The sequence below is a fragment of the Ornithorhynchus anatinus genome, chromosome 17, assembly GCF_004115215.2.
Source record: "Ornithorhynchus anatinus isolate Pmale09 chromosome 17, mOrnAna1.pri.v4, whole genome shotgun sequence".
Taxonomy (NCBI): Eukaryota; Metazoa; Chordata; class Mammalia; order Monotremata; family Ornithorhynchidae; genus Ornithorhynchus; species Ornithorhynchus anatinus.
Genome location: NC_041744.1, coordinates 2,000,243 through 2,013,980, shown reverse-complemented (window position 1 = coordinate 2,013,980; position 13,738 = coordinate 2,000,243). Strand labels below are relative to the sequence as shown.

General features: G+C 59.0%; 1 protein-coding gene across 1 annotated transcript in view; it reads left to right on the top strand.

Moving 5' to 3' along the window:
- Window positions 1-1,097: 1,097 nt before the first annotated feature.
- LOC100083784 (ras GTPase-activating protein 4-like) overlaps window positions 1,098-13,738 on the top strand; it is a 28,356-nt gene continuing 15,715 nt past the window's right edge. The window contains exons 1-5 of the mRNA XM_029081586.2: window positions 1,098-1,175; window positions 9,761-9,817; window positions 10,210-10,323; window positions 11,368-11,429; window positions 11,929-12,058. Coding sequence (XP_028937419.1) covers window positions 1,111-1,175; window positions 9,761-9,817; window positions 10,210-10,323; window positions 11,368-11,429; window positions 11,929-12,058 — 428 coding nt within the window. The 5' untranslated portion in view covers window positions 1,098-1,110. The remainder of the gene's footprint in view (window positions 1,176-9,760; window positions 9,818-10,209; window positions 10,324-11,367; window positions 11,430-11,928; window positions 12,059-13,738) is intronic.

The window sequence follows — 13,738 nt, the reverse complement described above, 5'->3', positions numbered from 1 at the left end:
AAACAAAACAAAAAACTCACATGTTCTCGCAGGTCAACACACCATGCAAAAATAATAATCGTGCTTATTAAGCAGCTGTGGAAAGAGCACAGGCTTGGGAGTCAGAGGACCTGAGTTCTCATCCTGGCTCTGCCACCTGTCTGCTGTGTAACCTTGGGCAAGCCACTTCTCTTCTCTGTATCTCAATGACCTCATCTGTAAAATGGGGATTAAGACTGTGAGCTCCACGTGGGACAACCTCATTACCTTGTCTTTACCCCGACGTTAAGAGCAGAGCTTGGCACATGGTAAGCGCTTGAAAAATGCCATTATTATTGCCATTTATTTCATTTTATTACTTATTACTATTTTGTTATTTATCAAGCACTGTGCTGAGGGCTGGGGGAGATACACGTGGCTTAGTGGCAAGAGCCCGGCCTTGGGAGTCAGCGGTTGTGGGTTCTCATCCCGGCTCCACCACTTATCAACTGTGTGACTTTGGGCCAGTCATTTCACTTCTCGGTGCCTCAGTGACCTCATCTGTAAAATGGGGAGGAAGACTGTGAGCCCCAACCTGATGACCTTGTATCTACCCCGGCGCCTAGAACAGCGCTGGGCACATAGTAAGCCCTTAACAAATAGCGGTATTATTATCATTATACAGTACATCAGTTCCAACACGGTCCCCGTCCCGCCTGGGGTTATCAGGCTAAGGGGGAGGGAGACCATGCCAACCTGCGGGAGGTCACACGGGTCAGACCCAGACCTCACGTTTGCACACGCGTTGGCACAACGGTTTGCACAGCAGTCACACACCTGCTCCCCTCCCTCCCTCCAGACAGGGGGAGGGGGGCTCCAGCAGCCAATGGGAGGCGCCGCTGCCGGCAGACCCCGCCCCCTCAGGCCCCTTCTCCGCGCTGATTGGCCGGGGGCGAGGCCGGGGGCACCGTTATTCCCCTGCACCCACGGGCTGAATGGGCACCCGGTCATTCGGTGGCTGGCTCCCTCCTCCTCCTCCTCCTCCTCCATCTCCTCCTCCTCCTCCTTCTCCACCTCTTCCTCCTCCTCCAGCTCTCCCCGCCACCGGGTCCCCAACGCCCCCCGGGACCCCCCCCCCCCCCCGTCCGGGCCATGGCCCAGCGGAGTTCCCTCTTCATCCGGATCGTGGAAGGAAAGAACTTGCCCGCCAAGGACATGTGAGTCCCCCACCCCGCCCCCCGCCTCATCTTCCCCTCCGCCCGGGGGGTGGGCTGGCTTGGAGGGGCGGGAGGTCGGCAAATCCTTGCAATCGATGGAGGAGGGGGCTTGGGGAGACAGTCAAGGCAGGGGGCGGGGAAGGGGGAGAGGGTTGGGGTCTAGGGGAGGGGGTCAGGGAAGGGGGGGAGGGAAGGGATGTAAGGGGTGGTCCGGGGGAGGGGGCTGGGAGGAGGATTAAGCGAGGGGTCTGGGGAGAAGACTAGGGGAGGGGGTCGAAGAAAGGATTAGGGGAGGGGTCTGGGGAAAAAAATAAGGGAGGGGGTCGAGGAAAGGATTAGGGGAGGGGTCTGGGGAAAAGAATAAGGGAGGGGGTCGAGGAAGAGATTAGGGGAGGGGTCTGGGGAGAAGATTAGGGGAGGGGGTCGAGGAAAGGGTTGGGGGGGGTCTGGGGAGAAGCATAAAGGAGCGAGTCGAGGAAGGGATTAGGGGAGGGGTCTGGGGAGAAGCATAAAGGAGGGAGTCGAGGAAGGGATTGGGGAGGGGTCTGGGGAGAAGCATAAGGGAGGGGGTCGAGGAAGGGATTAGGGGAGGGGTCTGGGGAAAAGCATAAAGGAGGAGGTCGAGGAAGAGATTAGGGCAGGGGTCTGGGGAGAAGACTAGGGGAGGGGGTCGAGGAAAGGGTTAGGGGAGGGGTCTGGGGAGAAGCATAAAGGAGGGAGTCGAGGAAGGGATTAGGGGAGGGGTCTGGGGAGAGGACTGAGGGAAGGGGTCGAGGAGAGAATTAAGCGAGCTGTCTGGGGAGAAGACTAAAGGGGGAACGAGGAAAGGATTAGAGGAAGGGTCTGGGGGATAGGGTCAAGGAGAGAATTAGGGGAGGGGTCTGGGAAGAGAACTAAGGGAGGGGTCGAGGGAAAGGATTAGGGGAGGGGGCTGGACAATCCAATCTCGCTCCGGGAACGGCCCTGGGGATAGGGATTGGGGAGGGGTCGACTCGCCCTCCTTTCCGAAGGGAAAACCCACCTCCATCCTGCCCTCCCGCCCGGCGCTGCCCCTCGCCCATCCTCTTGCTCTCTGGCCCGGGGGGTTTCTGCCGGGGGCGGGGAGGGGCGGGGGGGCTTCCCCATCTTTACGGGAGCGAGGTTAGCAGCTCCGATAGGAGCGGGGAAGGGGATCCGGGATGTGTGTCGGAGGAGTGGGGAGGGGTCCTGAGGGTGCCGCCCCCTGGCCTGTCTGCTGAGAGGCCCCCCGGTCCATCCCGGCCACCAGCTGGTCAGGAGGTCGCCCCCAACGCGGGCATCGCCGTGGTCAAGGTGACTCATCGGGTCCCCCCGGGGTGGGGGGGTGGGAGGAGGGCACCACAGGGCGGAGGGCGGTGGGGGGTTACGGGGGACCGGGCCGGTGGCGAGGATGGCAGCGAGGGCCTGAGTCCCAGGAGGGCGCTGAGCTCCGGCCGGGCAGCCAGAAGCGGCAGGTGTGTTTGACCTAATTCTGCAAGTGGGGAAACCGAGGCAGGGTAACGGGATGGGCTCGGTCCGTGTCCCATCACCCCCATCCGCGCGTTCGCGCGCCCCTGACCCTCCTACCCTGCTCTACCTCCAGGAGACCCCCTCCCCGCTAATCCACTCCCCGTCTCCGGACCCCCCAGCCTGAAGCCCACAAAGGTCTGGGAGTGGGTGTGGGGGGGAGGGTCTAGATTTCTTCTGGGTTCCGGTGCTGGGACAGCTTGGCCCCCCCCCTTCCCCCCGTTGACCTCATCCCCCCGCCCCCGCGACCGGCCATCGGCGGACTTTATTCCCGGCCGCTTTGACCCTGGATTTCCAGCTGAATAGTTCGAGGCCTCGGCAGGCCGAAAGGAAGGACCAGCGGGAGCTCAGCGGTTGCCATGGCAACGAACCGACGGGGTGGGCAAGGAAAGGATGGCTGAACTTGGAGGCGACCACGTAGCCCGGTGGGCTGGAGAGGGGTGGGCGATGGGGACGGGGGGGGGGGGCGGAGGTATTGAGGCTGGGGGCGGGGTGGTGACAGATTATGGACCCCCCTCGACCCCCCACCCCAGCACCAAGGGCGATGGACTCGCATCTGCTGGGGAGGAAGCATGGGGGGTGGGGAGGGGTCCTCTCCGGAAAGGTCTTCCCCCTCACCTCTGGGGCTCCTTTCATCTTTCATTCAATAGTATTTATTGAGCGCTTACTATGTGCAGAGCACTGGACTAAGCGCTCGGAATGGATAATTCGGCAACAGATAGAGACCATCGCTGCCCACTAACGGGGTCCTTCTCCCTCCCTTCCCTACCCCCACCTCGGGCCAGAAATGAGAAGTGGGTCAACCGAGGGAGTCGGGAGCTGATGTCACCTGGAGGCGAATGAGAGGCTCAGCCCTCGCCCCCCGCCCCTCTCCCCCTCCCCAGCCACCCGGGAGCGGGGGTGACGTTGGAACGGCCAGCTGGCGGACACCAGAGGTCAGCGGGGCAGATGCCCCTTCTGCCCCCACCTAGGTCTCCGGCTCGACTGCCCATGGGAGCCCCTCGGGGCCGGGCTGGGGGCCGGGGGGTCCCCACTTCGGGGGGTGCCCGAGGAGAGGGTGGAAAAAGGGAAAGACGTTTGGCTTCCAGTCATGAGGGAGGCAGGGACCCAGAGTGTAAAACAGCGGGGAAAGCTGTGCAGAACCTCGAGAAAATCCGCGTCCCTGGACTTGATAATAATTATGGTACTTGTTGGGTGCTTACTATGTGCCAAGCACTGTTCTAAGTCCTGGGGTAGTCCAAGTTAATCGGGTTGGGCTCACGCTCTTAATCCCCATTTTTTGCAGATGAGGTAACTGAAGCAGGGAGAAGTTAAGTGACTTGCCCAAGGTCACACAACAAACATGAGGGTTGTCCCAGGCCTGTGCTCTACCCACTACGCCATGCTGCTTTCGCCTTTCTCTCTGCTGCCAAACCCCAGCATTTGGCGGGGGTTGGGGAGAGGAAACGGGGGTTCACTGCTCCGCTACTCTAGGCCTTCCCGCTCCCCAGCCAACCAATTTGCTTCTTACAGGGTCAGTTTCTAGGTGGGGAGAGAGCACTGCCCACCAAGTCCACAGGGTCTGCCCCTCTCCCCTCTGCAGCCCACAGCCTGAACCCCTGGCTCCTGGGGATGCAGGCAAGGGGCCTGGATGCTACTTGACTGTCCTCCCTCCTCCCATCTGATCGCTTCTCCGGGCCACTGACCATCTGCCCGCAACTGACCCCCCCAGCCCGCCCCCGCCCCCTCATCCTGGGCCCACACGGGCCAGCTGGAAACCCCAGACAGGCCGAGCCAGGTGGAGTCAGGGGGAGGGGGCCGTGCAGGGAAAAGGAGCCCAGCTCCAGGATGGGCCAGCCGGACAGTGCGGGTTCGGTCTCCCCGTCCTTCTTCCACCCTGGGTCCCCCGGGCCTGGACTCTGTGAAATGAGCTCCCACCGGGGAAAACCCTCACCCCTCACTCCTTCCTTCCAAAGTAGATGGGGTTCAGGCGTGGGGACCATGTCTCCTCTTCCCTTGGCCCTTCTCTCAGTGCCTAGCACAGTGCTGCGTGTGTGTGTGTGTGTGTAATTTATTTCTATTAATGTCTGCCTCCCCCTCTAGACTGTAAGCTCGTTGTGGGAATGTAATGCTTATTGTTCTATTGTACTCGCCCGAGCGCTTAGTATAGTGCTCTGCACATAGCGCTCAATAAATAGGATTGACTGACTGCCTGGCAGTGTGTCTCCTCATCTGACCGGCAGCCCGCCGAGATCAAGGACCGGGCTTCCTCCTCCTCGCCCCTCCTTCCGCACCTAGCACCCAGTGTGTTTGTGTGTGTGTGTGTACGTGTCCCGTCTTCCCATAGTGTTTGTGTACGTGTATGAAAGCTCGTTGTGGGCAGGGAATATGTCTACCATGCATTTAGTAAATAAGATTGTGTCCTGTCTTCCCAAAATGTGTGTGTGTGTGTGTGTGTGTGTGTGTGTGTGTGAGAGAGAGAGAGAGAGAGAGAGAGAGGCTGGCAGCCCCTGGCAGGGAGGGGTGGAGTTTCCATCCTCTGCCCATCTCTGGCTCCTGGTTCAGGGCTCTGCCCACAGTGGGTGCTCAGTACAGAACTCACCTTCCAGTCCAGCCCGATGTCGTCCACCCCCTCGGCCTTTCTGCGGGGTGCGGGGCGTCTGCCTGACCGCTCCCCACCCCTCAGTCCCTTCCCGGAGACCCCCGATGGGTGGGGGAACCCCAGGTTGATCTACGGAGCTGGGTAGTCGTTAATTATGGCCCTGGTGACCAGCTGCCTTCTGCTGCGGGTTGGGAAGAGCCTCGGCCCCCAGATAGAGCCCCCTAGGAGATGGCCTGGGCCTAGAATGGGGTGGGGGGAATGGGGTAGGGGGCTGCACCCAGAATGGGGACCCCAGCCTTGGGGAGCAGAGGGAGGTGCTGCTCAGCGCCCTAGTTTCTATCCAAGAAAACGTCTCCAATCTCCTCCCTCGGGTTTATGCAGTCTTTTGTTTATGCACTGCCTCACCTTAGTAGCAACCTTGTTAGCCCCATTTTACAAGTGAGGAAACTGGGTACCAGAGAAGTTAAGAGACTGGCCCAAGGTCCAGCAGGAGGGTGGCCAGAGTTAGGCCTGGAACAGGTTTTCTGATGGCCAGAACTGTGCTTCTTCCCCTAGACCATGCTGACTTCCATATCCAGGCGGAAATGGCTTTCAGGTCTACTCCAGATCCCTCCTGCTGCAGGGGCAGCCCATCCAGCAAGGGTGCGGGGGCCAGGCCATGGGGTTTTGACATTGTGACTCTCATTCTAAGCCCTTTTCACCCCATCACCTTTGGAGATGTAAGGAAAACCCAGATCGGTCTGCTGGCTTTTTCCCACCGCCTCTCTCTCTAGAAGTTGCTTCCCAGGGGGATGTTGGAGGGGCTTTGATGAGAGCCCCCACTGGACCTGTTCTACCCCGTGCCACCCCCCGACCTCTATGGGGGTCAGGAGGCAGGGGGGCCCTGTCATATTCAACTTCAGGGGATCTTGCGGTTGTGCGTCTCGCTGGATCTCTCGGGTGAAGCAACCAAAGCCAAAGCCCTAAATTTAGCTGCTGCCCCTGGGGTAGGCAGGAACACTGTGTCTTTTCCTGCAAACCCCTTTATAGAAAAGGAAAGCAGAGGGTGGTTATGAGCATGGGCCCACAGACGTAAGATACATTAATTCATTCATTTAATTGTATTTATTGAGCGCTTACTCTGTGCGGGCAATAAGCAGATACATCCCCTGCTCTCAAAGTCGAGAGCGGGGGAGGCAGACATTAATATAAGTAAACTACAGACATGGACAGAAGTGCTGCGGGGCTGGGAGGGGAGATGAACAAAGAGAGCAAGTCAGTGTGATTGATGCAGGAGTGGAAGAAGAGGAAAGGGGGGCTTAGTCAGGGAAGGCTTCTTGGAGGAGGTGTGCCTTCAGTAAGGCTTTGAAGGAGGGGAGATTAATTGTCGGATTTGAGGAGGGAGGGCGTTCCAGGCCAGAGGTAGGACCCCTGTGGGCGAGGGGTCTGACATAGATGAGATTGAGGTACAGCGAGAAGGTTAGCATTAGAGCTCGTTGTTGGGTAGGGATGGTCTCTATTTGCTGCCGAATTGTACTTTCCAAGCGCTCAGTACAGTGCTCTGCCGACAGTAAGCGCTCAATAAATACGGTTGGATGAATGAATTAGAGATAGGGTCAGGGGGCCGGGTGGGGATGAGGTCCGATCAGGGCTGGGGGAGGAAGGTGGGGGGACCCACTTGGGTCAGGATAGAGGAAAGGGCGTCTCCCCGTTTCAACCTCTCCAGAACCTTCGATCAGAAAGGACCAAGTAAATAGGGGGTCCTGACCAGATAGGGCTGTGGAGTAGACCTCACACTGCAGAATACCCACCCCCACCCCTCCTCTGCTCTTCTCAGGAGCCCCAAGCCCTCTGTTGACCCCTAAGTCCCAGGAAGAGAGAGGAAACTGAGGCCCAGAGGTACTTGGAGGTAGATTATGCTGTAGACTGTAAGCTTGTCGTGGGCAAGGAGTGTATCTGTTTATCGTTATATGGTACTCTCCCAAGCACTTAGTACAGTGCTCTGCACACAGTAAGCGCTCAATAAATACAATTGACTAGCTAGTAAAAAAATGAGCCTTATATGGCTTGGCTTTTGGTCCAGGAGCGGTGGCCTGAGGAGACTGTGGTGGCCCAGGGCTCAGGATTCACTCCGGGTGTCCCCAAGTACCCTCCCTCCCTCTGGCCACCAGGATGGTCAGGGAAGAGAGCAGCATCTGGAGGAAGAGAGGGCCGCAGGCTCAGGACTCTGGACAGACGGAGGGTTGGGATGGAGGGAATGTTGGGCAGAGTGAACCCCGAATTGTTGTTCCCCAAATCCCACCCCTCCAGGGTGGAGTCGGAGGGGCGAAACTGGAACAAAAAGCGAGAAACACGTCCTGCCTCGGCAGAGGGTGGGAGGAGGTAAGCAGAGGGAATCCATTCCCACAGGGAAGCCATGCTGCCGGAAACACCAGGAGGTCCAGAGGGCACTGGGCAGATCCACAGATGAGTCTAGGTGCTGGGAGAGAGTCAGAGATGGAGAAGGTAGAGTCAGGGGTGTTAGATGGCCGTTCTGGGTCACTGGGGAGTGTCAAGGATGGAGAGGGGACAGGAGAGTCGGGGTGTCAGATGGTCACATGGGGCTGGCGTCCAGGAGGGTGACCAGCACAGGGTTAGTTTTTTCCCATGCACTTGTGGTTCAGTAAAGCAAAGTCCTGGACTGAACGGACCGTGGGGCTGAGGCGGGGTAACTCTAGACCGCAAGCTCACTGTGGGCAGGGAATGTGTCTGTTTATTGTCGACTTGCACTCTCCCAAGTGCTTATTACTGTGAATGGGGTGGGGCGGGGTCGGTGGGAGGTGTCACTCAGGGTCTCATTTATTGCCCTTGCTTTGGCCGCCCTTTCTGGTCCCCCATCCCCCGGCCAGTCTCCCCTTTCCTCCCTGAGCAGCCGTGTCATTTTGGAGCTGGTTGCAGCAGGCCAGGAGGAGGGGAGGGAGCTTGTCAGGAGCTTGAGGCTTCCTAAGAGGGGAAATCGGGATTCCCTCGGGGGTCCAGGGTACACTGCACTCTCCCTCGACCCCTAGAAAAGTGGTGTGTCATCTGGGTAGAGGGAGCCGTTCCCCAGGCTGTGGCAGGCCCTCCATACCCCCCATCCCCTGCCACGCACTTCCTGTTTGGGTTTGTTACTTCTCTTCTGACTTGTTTTTCCACCCTGGCATGCAAGGTGTGGCACGAGGAAGGGGTGGATTTCCCCTGCCTCCGGCCCTGTCCTGAGGGCCCAGTTCCGCCCCCTCCACAGGAACCGTAGTGGAGGAGTCGCCCACCCCGGCCCCCAGAGGAGTCTGGAATCTGCCCTTCTGTATCCTGCAGGAGGGAAGGGGGTTCTGGGGCTGGGGTGGGGGGAGGTTCCCCAAAAGGGAGCATCCCATCCCACCCTGAGGGACCTCATGGGGCTGGGCCGCCCCGCCCCACCACCAGTCTGGGCTGGGGGGTGGGCACTGGAGTGATAGGATGGCGAGGGAGTGGACAGGGTCAGCTATGTCAAGGGGCTGGCTTTGTCTCAGACCTCCACCCTTCCTGAAACCGGGGGGCTGAGACTGCCTTCTTGCTCCTCCACCATCTCCTACAGTGCTCAGAGCACAACCTCCCTGCTCATACTTTCTCCTCCCTCCCACCCTCCACCCCTCCTAAATAATCCAAAAGCAGCATGTCGTAGTGGATAGGGCACGGATCTGGAAGTCATGAGGAGTCATGGGAGTCGTGAGGAGTCATGGGAGTCATGCGGTCATAGGTTCTAATTCCGACTCTGCCACGTGTCTGCTTTGAGACCTTGAGCAAGTCACTTCACTTCTCTGCGCTTCAGTTACTTCACCTGTAAAATGGGGATTAAGACTGTGAACCCCACATGGGGCAGGGACTGTGTCTAACTTGATTTGCTTGTATCTCCCTCAGCGCTTAGTACGGTGCCTGGCACAGAGTGTTTAACAAAACACCATCATGATTATTATTATGAATCTCAAGCACTCAGTACAGTGCTCTGCATACTGGACGTGCTCAATAAATATGAAATTTTTAATAGTATTTGTTAAGTGTTTGTTATGTGCCAGGCACTTTTCTAAGTGCTGCAGACCCAATCCATATCCCACTTGGGCTCACAGTCTTAATCCCCATTTTACAGATGAGGTAACTGAGGCCCAGAGAAGTGAAGTGACTTGCCCAAGGTCACTGAACAGACAAGTGGTGGAGCTGGGATTAGAACCCTGGTCCTCTGTCTCCAAAGCCCGGGCTCTTTCCACCAGGCCACGCTGCTCCTCTGTTGGTTGATTAACTGGGGAGCGGGATGGACCAGGGAAGTTTGCCACCTCCATCCCCAACTTTGAGAGACCCTCCCCGCCATCTTGCCCCCTCCTTCCACACCCCTTCCTCTCACTAAATACTTGTTGGATCAGGGATTGGTTCGAGGGCTGTCCTTCCCAAAGGCAGGGGGGTGGACTAGATGACCTCTCAGCCTGACCGGGCATCGGGTCTTGTCTTTCAGCACAGGGAGCAGCGACCCTTACTGCATCGTGAAGATCGACAATGAGCCCATCATCAGGTGACCCGTCCCTCCGTCTTGGCCGAACATGGGGTGGGAGGAACCAAGCTCCCCCAACTCCGGCTCCCTCCCTCCTCCAGGCCCCCTTCAAACCCAAGGCCAGACCGACCTTGGATCTGATCCGGGTGGTCCCATCTGCCCTCCCGCCCCTTGGAGTGTGAGGAGGAGTCCAAAGGGAGAACTGAAGAACTGAGGCCCAGAGAGGGCTAGACACCCGCCCCGGGCCACATGGCACCACCAGAGTGGGGTCAGGACTGAATCTCACGACCGGAGCCTCTCCAAGCCCACTCTGAGTCCCCGTCCCCACTCTGCACCTCCGCGGCCGGGGCGGGGGCACCCGGCTCTCGGTTTTTCACTCTGACCAGGACCCCTCTCTCCCCTCGACCTCCCAGAACAGCCACGGTCTGGAAGACTCTGTCCCCATTCTGGGGCGAAGAGTACAAAGTCCACCTCCCGCCCACCTTCCACTCCGTGTCCTTCTATGTCATGGACGAAGATGCCCTCAGGTACGCCGGACCCCTCCCAGGCAGACGGGGATCTCCCGGGGGGTTGCCAGGAACCCCAGCTTCCCCCTCTGGGGCCCACTCCGGCCCCTCCCTCGGATGGGAAGTTTTTCCTCTGTGCTGACCTAGATCCCTCCCGCTGCTTGTCCCTCGTCCTCCCCCTCCAGTCAGGTGATCGGGCTGGGGGGCAGAGAGCATGTGTATGAAACCTGACCCTTCAGGCCTGCCCCGACACCCCTCTTTCCCTCTCATACTGGGGGACTCAAGATAAATAGACCAGCTTTGGGGTCCCGGGCGTCACCCCCGGTTATGGAGAAGAGCCATAAGCCCTCCCCTCCCCCCTTTCCCTGTCCCCCTGGCAGAGCTGAATCATTTGAGAAGGTCAGGATCGGGGCAGGGCCAGATTGCGGGGGTGGGGGAAACCCAGTCTTCTTGGACTCCCGGTGGGATTGGGGGAGGGGGACGGGTTTCCACCTTGTATCCGGGCTCTAGGCTTAGGTCACGTGGCATCCCCCCCAAAAACCAAAGAGTAAACGGTATTATCTGTCCTGGTGCTCCCCGGCCCCTCGGCGGCCCCTCTCCGCCTCAATGGGGCCCTGGCCCTGGTCTAGACACCCTGACATTGTGCTTGAGGCCAAACAGTGAGGCTGAGGGCTGGGGGTGAAGGCTGCCTGGAGGAGACAGTCTGACTGAGGGGACTGGGCTTAACCTCTGGGGGAAGATGAAGAAGGTTGGAAGCCGAAAGGGTCTGGGAGAGGAGGGAAGAGGGAGGAGGAAGAAGAGAGGTGGAAAGAGGAAGGAGGGAGAAGAGGAGGGAGGAGGGGAAGAGAAGAGGGAGAAGAGAGGAGGGAGAACAGAGGAGGAGGAAGGTGGGAGAAGACAGGAGGGATGAGGGAGGAGGAAGGAGGGAGAGGAGAGGAGGAGGGAGGAGGAAGGAGGGAAAAGAGAGGAAGGAGGAGGGAGAAGAGACAGGCTGAGGAAGAGAGGAGGGGGAAGAGAGGAGGAAGGAGGGCGGGAAGGGACCCCCAGCGCCGTGTCTCCCTGCAGCCGGGACGACGTCATCGGGAAGGTTTGCCTCACGCGGGACGTCCTGGCCAAGCACCCCAAGGGTGAGCGACCCCGGACCCAAGGGACCCTTCCCCCACCCCAGGGCCCGCGCAACTCAGGGACCGGTCGAGCTCCCCTAACCCGGCCCGGATGCCTGAGGTCGATAGCCCAGCAACTCTCCCCTCATTCAGTCAGCCAATCCTATTTACTGAGCGCTTACTGTGTGCAGAGCACTGTATTAAGCGCTTGAGAGAAGACAGTATAACAGGCGCATTCCATGTCCACAGCAAGCTTACAGTTTAGAGGGGGAGACAGACATTAATAGAAAATAAATATATGACAGATTTGGACATAAGTGCTGTGGGGTTGGAATGGGACTGTGAATAAAGGGAGCAAAGAGGAAATGAGGGCCTAGTCAGGGAAGGCCTCTTGGAGGAGATGGGCCTTCCCAATCAGGCTTCGGTTTTCCGGGAGGAGGAGGGGGGGTAAGGAGGCGGGGAGAGGGGTTGGAGAGGGCAAACGGCCCCACAGTGACCCCGGGCCCCCTCTGGCCCGCCCCAGGCTTCAGCGGCTGGCTGCACCTGGCCGAGATCCACCCGGAAGAGGAGGTGCAGGGGGAGATCCATCTGCGGCTGGAGCTGGCCCCTGGTGAGGGGGCCCCCAGACTGCGCTGCACCGTGTTCGAGGCCAGGTGACCGCCGACCCCGTGCCCCCACCCTCCAGCCCCCGCCAGCCACCTCCTTCACCAGGGGCCCTGTCATCCGAAACCCTGGCTCTGGATCGGCCGGGCACCCACCACAGAGGAAGTGGGAGAAGGGATCTTGCCCTCCCTCGGTAACCGGTGGCTCCATTTGGAAGCCCTTCCTCTGGTAATAATGATCGTATTTGTTAAATGCATACTATGTGCCAGGCACTGCACTAAGCCCTGGGGTGGGTACGGGCAAATCGGGTTGGACACCGTCCTTGTCCCAGTGGGACTCACAGCCCGAATCCCCATTTTACAGTTGAGGTTACCGAGGCGGAGACTTTGAGTGACTTGCCTAAAGTCACACAACAGACAAACAGCGGAGTCGGGATTAGAACCCAGGACCTTTCGACTCCCAGGCCCGTGCTCTATCCGCTACATGAAGCTGTTTCTCTTGATCTAAACTGGTCCCTCTTGCTGGCCTTCTTTATCTCATTCCCAGCTTCGTTGATCAGAGGCAAATCCCTGCCTCAGAACCAGGTTGTAGTCAATGCCCCAAAGACAGTGGGCGGGACCAGGGAGGTGCTGCCTTTCACACCTGGGGAAAAAAAAAAAATCAGTCCAGAGAGGGCAAGGGACCTGTCTGAGGTCACACAGCCCGGCAGCGGCGGAGAGATCACTCCACTCTGCCTTGCCTCACCAGTTCGAGGGGGAGAAGCCAGAAGCCCTCACTCCCACCCCACCCCCAGGAGAACAGGAGAGGAGGGAGAAGGGGGGTGACGTCCACCTCTGGTGTGACTCACTGTCCCCTCTGCTAGCCCTCTTTCCAGGATGTCCTTCTGGGGCCGGCGGGGGAGGCTTTTATGGGCACGTGTCAGGGGAGGTTGGCAGGGGGAGGGCTCCCCAGAGCCCAGCCTCCTTCGTGGGTAGCGTGGCTGGGACTCCGTGGCTATTTTTACTTCCCTGACCCTGCACCATCCTGCCTCTTCCTCTCCCCTGAGAGTGAGTCATGGAGAATTCCACAGCTGGACATCTTCTGCTCAGCCTGGCTGCCCACCAAACCCCCCTGCAGAGGCCAGTGAGGGACCCGGCGCCCCCTCTACCCGCCAACTCGGGGGCCGGGGGCCGGGGTCACCCCCAGGGACATGCCCTCCGCCCTCCGAGCAGGCTGCCGGATTTCTGACGGTTGTGCTGGGTAACCTAGATAGCGCCTTTGCCCTCTTGGTGTCTCAGTTTCCCCACCTGGGAAATGTAATGAATCTCTGATCTCCGGGCGGGCCCAGCGGGACCTTGTGGGAGAAGGAAGGAGGCAGAGGAGGAGGCTGGGGAAGCAGCGTGGCCTAGTGGAAAGCGCTCGGGGCTGGGAGTCAGGAGGCTTGGGTTCAAATTCCGGTTCTGCCATTTGCCCGCTGTGTCGTTGGGCAACTCCCTTAACTTCTTTGGACCTCAGTTTTTTCACCTGTAAAATATGGATTAAATGCTACTCCCACCTACTTAGCCTGTCCCGTGTAGGACAGGAATTGTGTTCAACCTGATTATCTTATATCTACCCCAGTGTTTAGTATAGTGCCTGGTACGAAGTGAGAGTTTAACAAATACCATTAAAAAAATGGCCCTACCAAGCCCAGCCAAATGAATCTGGAGTGGCTGAATGCGATCCAAACAGGGTGGGGTGTGGGGAGGGAC